Below are 17,943 nucleotides of genomic sequence, written 5' to 3' on the forward strand. Positions count from 1 at the left end.
CCTCTTTCTCCCCCCCCCCTTTCCCTTTTTTTTTCCTTGCACTAGGGGGGGGGGGGCCCAAATAGGCATTTTTTGCAATTGCCCCCCCCCCCCCCCCGGCAGCTTCGCTACTGTCATCACGGTAGACATACGCGGTAGGCCTACAAGCAGGGCTGTCAACTCTCACGCATTGGCCGTGAGTCTCACGCATTGGGTCACTTTCTCACGGTCTCACGCCAAGGTAGTATAATCTCACGCCTACGTAATAAATCTCACGCAAAAAGCTGGAAAATGAGTAAAATCTCACGCATCGTCCTGAATAATTTGTTGCTCCTACTCCCCCCCGCTTTTCACATTCCCGAGCGCCGTGGCTCAAATATTAATGGTTCAAAATTAACATTGGAGTCGGCAAATCCCGGTACGCCTAGCTCTTTATACAGACAAATATAGTAGGCCTATCAAAATGTTGTATTTTTATATTTTCTGGTGGACTCGCGGAGAATATCATGTCATGTAGGTCCCGGCGCTGGGTTGGGGGGTCTCAAGGCATTTTGGTAGGCCTACCCATGCTTGATTCCGGGAGGGTTTTTAGCAGGCCCGACCATTTTTTAAATAAAAACACCTCAGGCGGGTCTCTTCAAAACATTTGTACCGCGGGGATCAAAGTCATCCAAATTTGGCCTAATTTGACGCTTTTTAAGGGCACTTTTGCCAAAATGCGCCCAAAAGTTGGTCTTCGCTGTAAACCCACCCATCATAGTCGTTGAAAAGGTAGGCCTACCCCAAAACTGTGGCACATCCACGAACCCGAGGGAGAGACCTCCGCGGGTAAAAACACACCTCTAGCGGGACCAGATTTATAATTTAAAATAGGCCTACATTTTGGAAGCCAGTCATCACGACAAAACGGGCCATGGCAGTGTTAATGGTATTAACACTTTGATTTTAGGCTTAAATAACGAGTGTAGGCCTATAAATTACAAATTTGCACACACCCGGGGGAACCTTCTCAAGCTGGTTTGGGTAAGGATGTGAGGCTGTGACTCCGAAAAACTACGGTACGATTTTAAACCAAATTTGAAGAAAACAGACCCAAAATTGTATCAACTTTTGGACTGAAAGTTTTCGCAAATATTTACTTTTTCGAGAAAATTATTGAAGAATACCCTTCTTGAACCTAATTTTCATGACACTGAGGGTCAATAAAATCATGGCTAAAAATACAACAGAGTCTAAACTAAATGGCTGAAAATGCACCCCAAATCTGCCGCACAACCCCACGACACATTTCACCTTATAAATTATCCCCGAAAAAATATTTTTTGCAGGTGAGGTTGGAGTCTTATTATTTTTATTCTCAGAGAGGATATGGGTTGATATTTTTAGCAGGGTACAATTTGTCTTGTTTTTTGACGTTGAAGTTCCAGATTCTTTTTTTTATATGTTATTATTCATTTATTTATTTATACCCCGGGATTTATACCCTGTAGGCCTACGTGGGGAAAAGTACACACGGCAGCTACAGAGAAACCACGAAAAACTCCTGTAAAGTGCATGAAAATGCCCCGAAAATGTGCCAACCGAAACACCCGAACAGGAAGATAAAATAAAAAACAAAACCAAAAACCCAGGAAATTTCCCGAAATAAGTTCCAAATTCTTTGTCCCCCCACTAAAATATATGAACACTCCCTTATGAAGTCTGCCCTCTTCCGGCTATTCTGGTAGTAGGCGTTGACAATTACCTTCATATTTTTGAAGCATGTAAAAAGTTTGAACCCGATTTGTTCTCTATTCACATTTTTAACGTTGCAAGTAACATTTCAAGACCTCTATTTGTGACAGGTATTTATTACCTTGCTAGAGATGTGCCTAAAGTTGAAATTCAATATTTCGGATCGCAAAGATCGAGAGATATAAAGTTGTTGAATATCAGTTTAACACCATGGATCATATGGGCGTCTTATATGAACGATTACGATAACTAGGCAAAAATGGCTGGGATACAGGTTGTGTAAATACTACATGAATATTCATGAACTATACAGATTCCATTCTTCTCTAATAATAAAGATGTCAATCACTCTCCCAGACGACAGTTGCTTGGCGCTTGTAAACAAATCGAATAATAGTGCTTGATAACAGCTAAAAAAATAGGCTAAAAACGCATTTTCACACAATTTTTTCCGGATTTTTTATTTCACATGATAAGTAGACATATTTTCTTACGTATAAGGTAATAATATATTTTTTCTGGAGGTAAAGCCCTTCAACACTTTGTTTAACCTTAAGTGATTTTTACTGAATGAAATCACTCTTGATTATTTTCATCAATCATCAGTCACAGCGATGTTTAATTTATTCCCATATTCTTCTATTTCCCAGGTTTCTAGGTTGGGTGGATTTTGAATTAATTAAATGGTAAATTTCCCAGCAAATTTTGAATGAAAAATATTCATAATCATGACCAACTTGGACAGAGTGTCCCTTTTCGGGAGGACAGGGGCATGGGAGTTTGGGTCAAGATTGCATTTTTTTGCAGCATTTTTTTTCTTTCAAATTTTAATGTTAGTCTATCATTAGGAACCAGGGGGCTCAGCCCCCTCAATAATTTTGGTGCGGGGGCTGGAATACCTTTCAGCCCCCAATAATCCTAGGTGAAGTTAACAAATTGTGATATTAAAAATAGAGGAAAATGGGTGTTTGTGACCTATATTTTGCCCAATTTTCGGGCAGCCCATGAGGCCGGGCCCCATGAGGGTGGCCCACCAATTTTTTTAAATTTCAGTCCCCCCCTGTTGAAAATCTTTCTAAGCCAATGTCTAAAAAGTGTATACCTATAGCTACTATACATTTTTTACTGCACAGTAAATTTTGTATCAGACATCTAGTGTAAATATGCATTCCAATTTTAGCATGTTTTTTTTTTATCAGTCATACTGTGAAACAAATTTCACTACAGTGACTACACAATATGATACACATTGGGCAATTGTATAAATAATATAAATCCAATGTCCATGGTTGTGTCCTTGTTGAAAATGTCAATTTCATTTAGTAACAATAAAGGCCCAGTCAGTGATCTAGCAAAGGTGTAAAAATAATTAACATTGTGTATAAATTGCAAGCTTAAATTGAAGGATAACTCATCTAAATTGTTGGTGTTTTTGAAATGAGAAAAATTTGGCAAAAAATGAGGAATACAGCACTTACCAAGCATTGACGCCCCACTCAAATATTAAATTTCTGAGTCTTAATATACATGTACAGTTTAGGTATTAAAATTCCTATTTTGTTTTTAATAATGTGGCTTTTGGCTTGACCAAATGTGCAAAAAACTGAATTTGGATGATTTATATGATTTTCCAAATGAGCAAATCGCTGTGGGCCTGCAAAATAAACTCTTGAAATTATGATATTGTTGTTTACATTGTCAATTGTCATATGATTGTTTGTTTGTTTTGACATAAAGCCTAGATATAAAATACATGAGGGTGATGTACATTATCATTATTTGACTACAGAATAAAGGTCTGCTCCAAAGTCTATGTACATGTATGTAGGATGTACAGTGTAAAATGGGAAACTATATGAAATAATTTTTAACATGGAAACTGTCTTTGCTCTTTGCAGAAAATCAGACCCCTGTGACTGATAGCTTAGGGGCTAATGGTTTTTACATGCATATGGTCTTCTGTTTTCTAGTAATAGTATATTAAATATAAAAAATTATGTGCAAATTCATCTGTCTGCAATTTTTGTGAATGCAGTACATGTACCGCCCTAGTAGCAACTTGCCCATTTCACTCACAATATCACTATTAATATCAGTAACCCCAGTATTCAGTAATTTTCTTGTTTTTCTAGACATTCATGAGTGTGTATATAATAATGCTTCTCTGTGTGTATGTGATAATGCTGTTTTCTACTTTCATTTTAATGGCACTGTAATATGCATGATGACTGAATAGTGGATGACTCACCCTCTATCATCGCCATAGTCTAAATGGCGAGCCGGTCCTCCATCAGATACACGGCGAAGATGAGCACGGCTAGGCGTAGGAGGGGGACTGCTTACCGGGCCATCTGCCCGTACTTCTCGCATCCTCCGCTCCCCAGCCGGCCGTAAATCATGCCCTTTGCTTGAATTTCTCTTGCAATTGCTGATGTTAAATCTCCTCCCCCACCCGGGGTAATTACAGAGCGTCTGGGGCCAGGGGATCGGGGGCTGAAGGCCCGATCGCCGCGTGGACTTGCCGGAATCGGCTGCTGGGTTATTCCGATCGGCTGCCGGCGTATGGGTTGTTGATGTTGATGCTGTTCATTACGTTCAATTACAGGTCCTCCTCGTAAACGGATAGCTTCTTGTAATTCAGATATAAGATCCTTTCCTTTCGGAGATGGTTTTCCAGTATTTCTCGCCATATTCCACAGAAAAATCCACACATAAATTAGAGCAAATACAGCAAAATAGTATCAGAATCCACAACACATCAGTGGTCCGCCATGCTCCAGCACCATTTCAATTTTCGGACGAAAAACACAAGATTGGACAACTTTGCCCTATTGAGGGCGCAAATCCAATCAATTAACGAGCAGGGGCAGGAACCTGAGCAGGAAGAAAATCAAGTAGGCCTACACGTAGAAGGAAAAGGTGGCTTACAAAATTATTTAAGATAATGATAGTGAAAATTATAAAAATTAATATAATTAATTGATATTGGCTATAAGCCTAGATTGTTCAATAATACTTTCCTGTGCAATTGGTACCATTTTAATGGAAAAAAAAATAAAATATTGAGCTTTTTGAAGTTTATAACGTACCTAATTTTGGTAGGCACATGCAGTTTTTAGAAAAAAAAAATAATGTTATACAGTTTTAAGGCTAAAAAATTACGTTTTTAAGATTTTGATTTTTATCTTTTAAAGATTTTTTAAACATTATTTTGAGGCATTTCAGTGGATTTGGCCCTAGTGACCCCTTGAGGTCGTGAAAGGAAAGGCCATACAGGGGTAAAAATTAAACATTTCTCAAATCTTGTTGAATAATACACCAAATTATTCGTCTGATCACAATGATTTCAAAAATAGTTTGTAGGCCTACCATCTACGACTTATCGTTACTGAGTTATTTTTCAAAAACCTAATTTTTTTGGATCAATACGACACATTTTTGGTTGTTTAGGTGTAACAATTCCCGGTAACAATTTCAACTTGCTCTGATTTTGGTAAAAATTGTGGTAAAATGTTTGTCTTGACATGAGAAGCGGCAAGAAAAGGTGTAGTACTTGCCATCTAAAAAATATACTCTTTATTTTAAATCAGTACGATCAACAGAAGGCCTAGCCCTGCATGGTTGGTCAGCCAATGATCTATGACCTTTTTTACCCTCTACATTACCAGGTTAACACAGCTTAGCACACTTAGGCCTACCGTAGGTATGCAAAACTAGGCTTTTTCTGATTCCGGTTCAGCTAGACACCGAATTTTTCGGTTCGCACCCCCCCCCCACCCTGCCAAAAACTTGAACTTCAATATCTTTATATGCCACGGCCGCCTACAAACACCAGTCCGCCCCTATGTTGGATTCAAATTGTCAATTGCTAATAAAAAGAGCACAGATAGCTAGTTTAGACCTACAACATGTGCTGAAACTAAACCAACCAAAGGTAGAGAGATAGAGCAAAATAAATTCGGGCTGAGAATTTATATAGGCCTACAAGGTTCTGAAGTTATAACAAAATTAAACTAACAATCTTGGTGTTCGGTCGCAGTTTCGGAGGAGTCATAGTGGATATTGATTTTCCAAATTGCAAACTTTTAAATGCAAACTTTTAAATGATAATTATTATAAAGTAAAGCCAGAGAACCATGGGTTCTTGCAATTTGCTAGAATCCTATCTGCGTAAGAACCTCTACTTAAATAATTTAAAAATCAGTAGGCCTAATTCTACGAAACATCTTCTTCTGCTTTTTTCGAAATTATCTATAGGCCTACCAATGTGTTTGTTAGAAGTTCAGACAGGCCAGCACCTTCAAGATAACAAGCAACTGATGAAATCACACAATAGACCCAATTTCAATTGAGTGCAGACAAAAGAAGGGAATTCCCCTTTGATTTTGAAATTAGCCGAACGGAAAATATTCTGATCAATTCAATGAGTCGTTTTGAGCGCTGAATTCGGGCGTGTTCTCTCAGATAGAGGGCGCGACTATGCTAGGACAAACCCTGGACCAGATGATGGTGGATGCGATATCGCTATTTTGACGTCGCCATTGGATTAACACATAATCATGAAATCTTCACAAACAATTCTAAATTTGTTATGTGGTGTCAAAGCAAAATTATCTTACTCTAAAACCGTTGGGGTTCTGCAAAGTACCCCACTGCAAGTATGTTAATTGTCCATTTATAATCGCTAACCGTGTATTGTGAATGGGGCTGTCAGCCCTGTATCTTCGCCAGCCTCGTACGTCCGTGTTGCGTGTCCTATGCCGCCTGCCCTGGACAAACCCTGGACAAACGTCAGTCCAGGCCTGCGTCAGTCCAGGCAGTCCAGACGCGGTGGCAGCCATCATAATTGTCCTAAAATATTTGACGCCGCCAAGCACGACTGTTCAATACTAACTCTTATATCTTACGCTAAAACAATGTTTTCTAATTCTAATTCTAAAATCCGTTGAAATAGGCCTGGAGAATGAACTCAATGAGTAGAATGAACTTAATGAGTGAAGAGAGCCGGAAAATAGGCTTGTCCGGAGTGGCTCTATCCAGCAGAGAACATGATCATGTGGTCCTGCGTCAGTGACACAACAGTTCAGTGCATACAATGCCATATTAATTATTTGTAAATTTAGGAGTTTCAATAATAACATTTAGCTGCAATTTACCAGTAAAATATAATATTTTAACAAGTCTGAAAGTAGAAATCGCAATTTACATGTCAAAGTCTGAGCGGCGGGGCTAAGTTAGTCAGTTCGCACCATGCGGAATGCCTTTTTTCAGAATACAAAGCCCAAATTTATTCTTGAATGTGCGATTCATGTTCCCAACGAATATTTTGACTCAAACCCACGCAGTAGCGTAGCCAGGGGAAGGGGGGGGGGGGGTGAAACCCCCAGAAAATATTCAGGGATAAAATGGGGACAGCAATGAGTAAAGTAGGCCTATCCTTAAAAGTACTAAAAATGGGACAAAAAATTGACAATTGGTACGAAAATATGGCTTTTCTCCCTAAATGCGGACGGAATTATTTTGCTTTGCCCCCTCACAACATGATCCTGTCTACTACCCATCAATATACTATAATATAGCCTATAATTTAATGTAGGTCTATTATGCATGCAGGTAAAATAGAGGAAAGTAACCATCCATTCCAACGTTTTTATTCGTTGCTTTTCGATGTGTGAGTGATGCATGGTAAATATCCTGCATTTGGCTAGCTATATGTGTAAGGTACCGATGTTACAGGGATAAGGCATTGCTAGCCATGCGCTTCAATGGAAAAGTTCAAGTTTTGAAATATTTTCTCAAAATATCAAGAGCTATCTTAAGAACTACTGAATCAATACTAGGCTTGTTTGTACTCATTTTAATGCATTTTTCATGCTGATTTCAAATATGGTCATGAAAACTTACAATTCTGAAATTGTTGAAAAATTCAAATAAAATTTGAAACTTGTCGTCTGCAGTCGACACCCGCGTGGAGAGAGTTAAAGTTGTGTTGGTTAAACTTAAATGACCATTGTCCATGTATGTTTTGTTCAGCCTAACGTTGGTTTCACTGCTACATCAAAATAGTGATATCAGCAGAAAATACCTACTTTATCAAAACCTTAATCAGCAGTAGATAGCTACTTTATCAAAACCATAATCAGCAGTAGATAGCTACTTCATCAAAACCATAATCAGCAGTGGATAGCGACTTCATCAAAACCTTAATCAGCAGCAGATAGTTACTTCATCAAAACCATTATCAACAGTAAATAGCTTCTTCGTCCATATCGATATTAGCAGTAGATAACTACTTCATCAAAACCTTAATCAGCAGTAGATAACTACCGGGTACTTCATCATAACCTTTATCAGCAGTAAATAGCTTCTTCGTCCATATTGATATTAGCAGTATATAACTACTTCATCAAATATCAGCAGTAGATAGCTACTTCATCAAAACCTTTATCGCAGTAGATAGCTACTTCATCAAAACCTTAATCAGCAGTAGATAGCTACTTTATCAATGACTTATCAGCAGTAGATAGCTACTTTATCAATGACATATCAGCAGCAGATAGCTACTTCATCAAAACCTTAATCAGCAGTAGATAGCTACTTTATCAATGCCATATCAGCAGTAGATAGCTACTTCATCAAAACCTTTATCAGCAGTAGATAACTACTTCAAAACCTTTATCAGCAGTAGATAGCTACTTCATCAAAACCATTATCAGCAGTAGATAGCAACTTCATCAAAACCTTAATCAGCAGTATATAGCTACTTCATCAAAACCTTTATAGATAGCTACTTCATCAAAACCTTTAGAGATAGCTACTTCATCAAACCTTTATCAGCAGTAGATAGCTACTTCATCAAAACCATTATCAGCAGTAGATAGCTACTTCATCAATACCTTAATCAACAGTCGATATCTATACCTTATCAATATACATACCAGTATCAGCAGTAGACGACTACTTCATCAGTACTGATATCAGCAGAAGATACCGGTAGTCACTACATCAATACTCTTATCAGCCATAGATAACTACTTCACCAGTACTGATCTCTGAGCTAGATACCCGGTATATCAGCAGTAGATAGCTTAGCTACTTCTTTAATACCCTTATCATCAGCAGTAGATAGCTACTTCATCAAAACCATAATCAGCAGTGGATAGCGACTTCATCAAAACCTTAATCAGCAGTAGATAGTTACTTCATCAAAACCATTATCAACAGTAAATAGCTTCTTCGTCCATATCGATATTAGCAGTAGATAACTACTTCATCAAAACCTTAATCAGCAGTAGATAACTACTTCATCAAAACCTTTATCAGCAGTAAATAGCTTCTTCGTCCATATCGATATTAGCAGTATATAACTACTTCATCAAAACCTATATCAGCAGTAGATAGCTATTTCATCAAAACCTTTATCCGCAGTAGATAGCTACTTCATCAAAACCTTAATCAGCAGTAGATAGCTACTTTATCAATGACTTATCAGCAGTAGATAGCTACTTCATCAAAACTTTAATCAGCAGTAGATAGCTACTTTATCAATGACTTATCAGCAGTAGATAGCTACTTCGTCAAAACCTTAATCAGCACTAGATAGCTACTTTATCAATGACTTATTAGTAGTAGATAGCTACTTTATCAATGACATATCAGCAGTAGATAGCTACTTCATCAAAACCTTAATCAGCAATAGATAGCTACTTTATCAATGCCATATCAGCAGTAGATAGCAACTTTATCAAAACCTTTATCAGCAGTAGATAACTACTTCAAAACCTTTATCAGCAGTAGATAGCTACTTCATCAAAACCATTATCAGCAGTAGATAGCAACTTCATCAAAACCTTAATCAGCAGTATATAGCTACTTCATCAAAACCTTTATAGATAGCTACTTCATCAAAACCTTTATAGATAGCTACTTCATCAAAACCTTTATCAGCAGTAGATAGCTACTTCATCAAAACCATTATCAGCAGTAGATAGCTACTTCATCAAAACCATTATCAGCAGTAGATAGCTACTTCATCAATACCTTAATCAACAGTCGATAGCTATACCGTATCAATATACATACCAGTATCAGCAGTAGACGACTACTTCATCAGTACTGATATCAGCAGAAGATACCGGTAGTCACTACATCAATACTCTTATCAGCCATAGATAACTACTTCATCAGTACTGATCTCTGAGCTATATATAGGGCCTATCAGCAGTAGATAGCTTAGCTACTTCTTTAATACCCTTATCATGAGCAGTAGATAACTACTTCTCTAATACTGGTGTCACGTACTTCATCAATACACTGTTAGAAATGCGCCGTAAATTTTACGGGAAAATACAGGTTGGCAGTTCTATTTTCTCGTTACAACGCCATGATGATTTAACGAGTATTTTACCGTAAAATTTTATCAATGCCATATCAGCAGTAGATAGCTACTTCATCAAAACCATAATCAGCAGTGGATAGCGACTTCATCAAAACCTTAATCAGCAGTAGATAGTTACTTCATCAAAACCATTATCAACAGTAAATAGCTTCTTCGTCCATATCGATATTAGCAGTAGATAACTACTTCATCAAAACCTTAATCAGCAGTAGATAACTACTTCATCAAAACCTTTATCAGCAGTAAATAGCTTCTTCGTCCATATCGATATTAGCAGTATATAACTACTTCATCAAAACCTATATCAGCAGTAGATAGCTACTTCATCAAAACCTTTATCCGCAGTAGATAGCTACTTCATCAAAACCTTAATCAGCAGTAGATAGCTACTTTATCAATGACTTATCAGCAGTAGATAGCTACTTCATCAAAACCTTAATCAGCAGTAGATAGCTACTTTATCAATGACTTATTAGCAGTAGATAGCTACTTTATCAATGACATATCAGCAATAGATAGCTACTTCATCAAAACCTTAATCAGCAATAGATAGCTACTTTATCAATGCCATATCAGCAGTAGATAGCTACTTTATCAAAACCTTTATCAGCAGTAGATAACTACTTCAAAACCTTTATCAGCAGTAGATAGCTACTTCATCAAAACTATTATCAGCAGTAGATAGCAACTTCATCAAAACCTTAATCAGCAGTATATAGCTACTTCATCAAAACCTTTATAGATAGCTACTTCATCAAAACCTTTATAGATAGCTACTTCATCAAAACCTTTATCAGCAGTAGATAGCTACTTCATCAAAACCATTATCAGCGGTAGATAGCTACTTCATCAATACCTTAATCAACAGTCGATATCTATACCTTATCAATATACATACCAGTATCAGCAGTAGACGACTACTTCATCAGTACTGATATCAGCAGAAGATACCGGTAGTCACTACATCAATACTCTTATCAGCCATAGATAACTACTTCATCAGTACTGATCTCTGAGCTATATATATCAGCAGTAGATAGCTTAGCTACTTCTTTAATACCCTTATCATGAGCAGTAGATAACTACTTCTCTAATACTGGTGTCACGTACTTCATAATATTATTTACGATATATATTGCCATAAAATATATAGACCCTCCCTCGGGTCCATGGAGAACGACTGGTAATGTAGATTACATAGCATTAAAAATCAACCCAATACATGGACCCTCCAAGTCTGTAAGCAATTTGACTTCCAGTTCCCACAAAATGCTGGGAGTTCACTTTTACGGATTTGGAGTCACACAATCTTTCTATATACCACGTCCATGTTTTCACTACATTAACGTTTGTGTAAGCGACTAAAACACCGATATTGCATTGAACGAATATTTGGAAGTGAAATCTCTAACACTTCGGAACAGTCTCGGCGTGGGGAGCGGTCACTGAATGTTAGCGTTCAATATAGGAGGTGTGATCAGTGTAGTGGCATCAATTTGAGCTAATTTGTGTAGAGAGAGGAATTGGTTTTGGGCTGTGTATTTAGAATCGGGGGGGTGAAGGACTATGGCATATTTTGGTAGGCTATTATGTAATTATGTATCGTTCCATTACCATTTTCCGAACCGAGACTGTGGGACAGTCTATAAAATATACGGTAGGCGGTATAACCTTAAAGTAGCAAACTCAATCAAACATTTTCGAAACAAATATAAAACACAGCTAATCTCATTTTATATTATAGTTCTTGGAGCCCCGTTTTTGTTCTTGTGTGATAGGCTTAATAATACTCTGTTTGTTGTTGTATTAATTTAGTAAGGGGATGGTCAATGCTGGCCTTATTGGCCTTTCGATCATCTCCTCCATAATTGTCTTGTTTTATTTTATTTTTTCGATGTTGAATTTCTTTGTATTTTGTTGTTTTTTATTATGGAAATAAAGATTCATTCATTCATTCATAGTACAAATTTTTACGGTAAAATACTTGGCAGTTTCTATATTGCCAACGTTTTCCGTTAAAATTACAGTATCCACCATAAATATACATACACGATAAATTATAATGAAGTAGACTATAAACACAATCTGTCAAGACAAATACGGCTATTTGAAAAATGTGGACGATGCAACACATTACAAAATAATCAAATTTAACGGTACTAACATGGCTAATAGTAATTCAGTTTACGGGAAATTACCGTAAAATTTTGCGGTTTGTGCCGTAAAAAACGGTGATTTTTAAGAGTGTACTGATACCAGCAGTAAGTCCCTACTTCATCAATGCATGTATCATCAGTAGGTACTTCATCAAACATTTTTTTTTAACTTCTTTAATTTCCTTTTACTTTTACTGATCTAACTTTTACTTCCACTTTCACGTTACAGTACCTGTACTTTATTTAATTTAATTTGACTTTACTAATTTGCCTTTTACTTTACTCAATTTCACTTGCTTGAATTTATTTTATTTTATTTTATTATTTTCATTTATTCATTTATTTATTTAATGATTTATTTATTTATTTATTTATTTATTTTGTTTTATGTATTTACTTATTTTGTTTTATTTAGTTAGTTATTCAGTTATTTATTTATTTATTTATTTATTTATTTATTTATTTACTATATTTTAATTTGTTTATTTCTGTTTCTATTTTCTTTTCTTTTTTTATCTTAACGTATTTTTTTTTTTTCCTTTTACCCGATCGATGTAATCAATCAAATGGCCTATTCTTGCAGATTTCCGTTTTCAGCTTTAGAGCACTGTGCCTCGACCATTGTCCAAAATAGGGAACAAGAATTAGTGATCTCTTTATAACTGCGCAATAGTAGTACTGCATAAGTGGAGTCAATTAGCCCCTCAAGTGATAATCACCTGTATAAAAATGCAAGTTACTCAAAATGTATTATGGGTAGTAAGGCAAAGGCGCGAAAATTCATTAGCAAGAAAATCAAGCTAGGAGACAGTCGTTGTTTCGAGACTATTTCTTCGATTCTTTTGCAAATTCCAGAATCAAATTGGTAAGTAAACATCTTTTATTATCATAATCAATCATCATCATAGTACTCTTATACTATAGCAATGATTCCAATAAAATCGGTGTCACAATGCCGAATAAACGATAGCAGTAAAACGACTAATGAATAAACGAAACGGAAATAAATAATCATCATCATCACCATTGTTCTTCGTCGTCATTTTTATCATCATCATCAACATCATCATCTAAACTCATCATCATCATCATCATCATCATCATCATCATCATCATCATCATCATCATCATCATCATCATCATCATCATCATCATCATCATCATCATCATCATCATCATCATCAACATCATCATTGAAAGTACTATAATTGTGACGTTCATGGTCGATCTACCCGATGTTCTAATGAGCCATTTAATTTTATATTCCAGAAAGAACATCGTGGTCACTTGCCAGTTCCAATAATTGAAACTCCCGGCTCCGAGAACAAGTCCTCAAATGTTCGAAATTTGTACAAATTGCGGTCACTTGCGTGATGTACAAGACAAGTTTGGGGATGCTTGAAGACACGGTGAAGCGGAAGACTGAACTCTTTGCTGATGAAAGTTAAGTAGATAGATTTAAATAGAAATGGAAAGAATCCCTTTGCTTTTTGAGCTGATAAAAAGTAGCAAAATGAAACAAAAATACAGCATTGTGCTCAGATTGTGTCGGCTGGATTGTTGTACTCATAATTTTAGAGCAGAATATGCAAAAGTTCATTCTTTTCATATCGTTTTTTTTTTACTCAAAAGAGTTCATTTTTGAGTGAATATTTCACTCTTTTATATTTTAGAAAGTTGGAAATGTGGTCTATTTTACCCGGGGATACCGATTCTTTATTCACAATCTTGTTTGTCACAATTACAGCTCATTTAGCTTTAATTCTGTGAATGTATTTCACGCAATTAGCATGGAATGCTTATTGGCTATTCAAAGAAATGGGCTGTTCCATTTAAAATCCACACTACCCCTGTGGAAGATTTTGGAAATATGTTCCACAGGGCGAGTATGAATTTCAAATGGAATGCACATTAGGCAGCTCCATTTGAAACTCACCCTCCCTCTGTGGAAGATTCAGGTTGAATCTTTCTCAGAGGGTGTATGAAAATCAAATGGAGCTGCCTAATGTACTACTAATTCGATTGAAATTCATACTCCCCCTGTGGAACATATTTCCAAAATCTTCCACAGGGGTAGTGTGGATTTTAAATGGAATAGCCCAATTACTGAAGCCTATGATTATTTATTGTGCAATCAATCCCAATTGTCTACTCTGTATTAGTCTTACAGTCTTAGCTGAGACTAATGTTTTGAACATGAACATTTTATAATGGTGAACAATGGTAAATACATGTGTATTTACTTTCCCATTCAGCTCTCTATTTTATTTACGTAGAAAACCACGCGGATTCCGAACTTGATGTTCATCACATCTAAATGATAATAATGAAATAAAATCATTTGACATTTATACGATCTTGTGAAAATAAGAAGGCTGAAAGTCATTTCGTGACACTGAAGTACTTTATCAATTCGGTGCATGTATCAGGCAAAACATCGCAAGGTTATTTGCCGATTCGAAAAAACTGTAGACCTAGATATATTTCTCATGCAGAAATGTTAGGCCTACTTGTCTCCTCTGTAATCTTAGTCGTTTTGAACATTTTAAACATCTTCTGGTGAACATATTTGGTGTATGCAAGGATATGAGCCCGGTGTATAATATTTGTAGCTGCAAAAACTAGGTGTTTTATTATTTAGGCATCAACTTGTGATACCGTGCGTACCTAGGCCTATATAAAATGCAACATTTCTGGCACGGTATGATGAAATCGACATAAAACATGTTTTGGTATAATAAAAAAAAGATAGATTAGGGGGCCTATAATTTTACTTGAATGTTAAAGAGATAGCCTGTCTGTCTTTGCATTTACTGCAATTAATTCTCTTGTACAAAAATACAAGATATAACACCCAGGCCCGTACGCAGGATTTCATTTGGGGGGGTGCTGATTTTGAAAAAGTGGACCTTTTTCCAAGGGGGGGGGGCAATTTTGTGAAAAGTGGACCAAATTTGGACCTTTTTTGTCCTTTTTGTTCTGAAATTTTGGGACCTTTTGAACACTTTTCCAGATTTGGGGGGGTGCTCCGCACCCCCTCGCACCCCCCCTGCGTACGGGCCTGATAACACCTACCCTGATCTGAGGTGGAAACCCTGAATACATGCATGTTGAGACATTCGTGTTCTTGGTTACACGATAAAACATAAGTGATGAGCAACGCGAATAGCATGAAAAGTACCTGTGTATGGGTGTGCTTTTTAGTTACTTGTACGCTTTTTCATGTGTTATCACAAAGCAGTGGTTTCGTGTCTCTCTAAACGTGAAAGAGTGACATTTTACTATTTTATGAATGGCCAGTGACCACAACAATGGGGTAAATTTCACTCTTTTGAGAGTGAATTGCACAGCACTGCACTCTTTGTTCACTCTTTGCAGAGTGTATTTTATTCTGGTGTAGGAATACTGAAATTGTAGGCCTACTCAATTTGCACGCTTGTTATTTCATTCTCCATTCGAGTGATCAATGTAGGCAATTTCTTTTTACTCGTTTACATTTAGGAAAAAATGATAGCACAATAATTTATATGAAAAAAATTGCACTCAATTTCCCGGAACTGGTAAAAATGTTACCTGGGAATTTGATAAGAGCTTTAAACTCGTGGAAAGAAATTGCAAAGAAAATGACAACAGTACTGCATGATTGTTACTTCTCCTAACCGTAACTAACTTAATCTTAAGCCAAAAAAGTATGTAACAGAGCTTGCGAAAATCTTAAAATGGAATGTTGTTAATCTTCATAAACTTTTCAGATTCAAAACCGGCGGGTCAAAATAAGTTTGAGATGCTCAAAACTTTCAAAACTTATTCTTATACAAATAATGAAATTTGTCACTAATTTAAAGTGCTGTTCAAATAATTCTTCCAACAAAATAATGCTTTAAAAACATATATTCCTACCATTTTTTAAAAACAAATCAGGAGACGAAACCGGGGGCAGGTTTGTGATCTGGGACATACACTTTTTGGCCTTTTCTATAATACAATTTAACTCAATATAATCTGGTCTTGCCTTAGTCCTAGTAACTGAGACCTGACGACATCATTTACATTGGGTATTATCTGCAAATTATAACGTCCAAATGATTATGATAGGATTCGAAATTCCTAGTTACTAGGACTAGATCTTGCCTAACATAACCCAACATATTCGTAACCTACCATAATCTTACTAACATAACCATATGTAACATTACAAACCGAACACAATCGTATCCGTTATAACACAACCTAACCTTGCATAACCTAACCTAACCTAACGTAACCCTATTTTGCATCAAACCGAACACAATCTTATCCGTTATAACACAACCTAGCATAACCTAACCTAACCTTACTAACATAACCCTATGTAACATTGCAAACCGAACACAATCTTATCCGTTATAACACTAACCTAACATAACCTTACTAACGTAACCCTATTTTACATCAAACCTAACATAATATTATATACGTTATAACACAACCTAACCCAGCAAACACAAAAATGTTTATTCAAAACGTTTTAATAACATTTAAATGTCGCCCGAGTTATATAAAGATCAGGAATCCATTTAAAAAACTTTATTGTAAACTATTTTGGGCAAACGTGTTTGCAAAAGATTTTGTTAACAGTTAAATAACATTCTGGTAGAATGTTTTGCATCACCTTCTCAAAAATGTTTTATTAATGTTATTAAAACGTTTTTATATCCTTTATATAACCCGACATTTTTTGTAAAACGTTGTGTGCTTGCCAAGAACCTAACCCAACCTAAAAGGGCCTATACCTAACCCAACACACTAGTTAAAATTTCCACGTATGAGTATAGTAGGTCCGAAATGGCTTGTCTGGTAAGAGCCCTCGGTTGTTAGAAAAAGCATGATAAAATATGAAAAAACCGGAACATCTATAGGCTATAGCATAACTAAAACAAAACCACACCTTGAGCGTTCTTGTACTTTTCATGCTTTTCGCGTTGCTCATCACGTTATGTTTTCTCGTGTAACCGATAACACGAACGACTCAACAAGCATGTATTCAGGGTTTCCACCTCGGATCAGGGTAGATGTTTATGTCTTGTATTTTTGTTAGAGGTAATTAATTGCAGCAATAGACAGGCACAGTGGCTCTAAATAAAAAATAAAAAGTATAAAAGTATAAAAAGATTAAAAGTATAATCTTTATTTTACATAAAACGCGTTCATCATCATCATCATCATCATCATCATCCCATGCCAGAAATATATTACTTTTTGTATGAGCCAAGACACGCACGATATCACAAATTGATGCCTAAATATAACATCTAGTTTTTGCAGGTACAAACAATACATACCCCGGGCTTATATCCCTGCATACACCAATCATAATTCACCAGAATATGTTTAAAATGTTTAAAACAACTAAGATTACAGAAATGACTGGTAGGCCTAACATTTCTGCATGAGAAATATACGGTCCATTTTATCAAATCGCCAAATAACCTTGCGATATTAATTGCCTGATACATGTACCGAATCGATAAAGAACTTCAGTCGCATGAAATTACCTTCAACCTATTTATTTCTCACAAGAATATAAATGTCAAATGGTTTGATTTTATTATAATTTATTTAGATGTGATGAACGTCAAGTTCGGAATCCACGTGGTCTTCTACGTAAAGAAATAGAGAGCTGAATGGGAAAGTATA

General features: G+C 36.2%; 1 protein-coding gene across 2 annotated transcripts in view; it reads right to left on the bottom strand.

The window, feature by feature from the left end:
• LOC140171865 (uncharacterized) overlaps positions 1 to 4,484 on the bottom strand; it is a 312,836-nt gene extending 308,352 nt beyond the window's left edge. For both annotated transcript variants that reach the window (XM_072195201.1, XM_072195200.1), the window contains exon 1: positions 3,962 to 4,484. In XM_072195201.1, the coding sequence (XP_072051302.1) occupies positions 3,962 to 4,083 (122 nt within the window). In that variant the 5' untranslated portion in view covers positions 4,084 to 4,484. The remainder of the gene's footprint in view (positions 1 to 3,961) is intronic.
• Positions 4,485 to 17,943: the final 13,459 nt, after the last annotated feature.

Source organism: Amphiura filiformis, chromosome 15, assembly GCF_039555335.1.
Source record: "Amphiura filiformis chromosome 15, Afil_fr2py, whole genome shotgun sequence".
NCBI lineage: Eukaryota > Metazoa > Echinodermata > Ophiuroidea > Amphilepidida > Amphiuridae > Amphiura > Amphiura filiformis.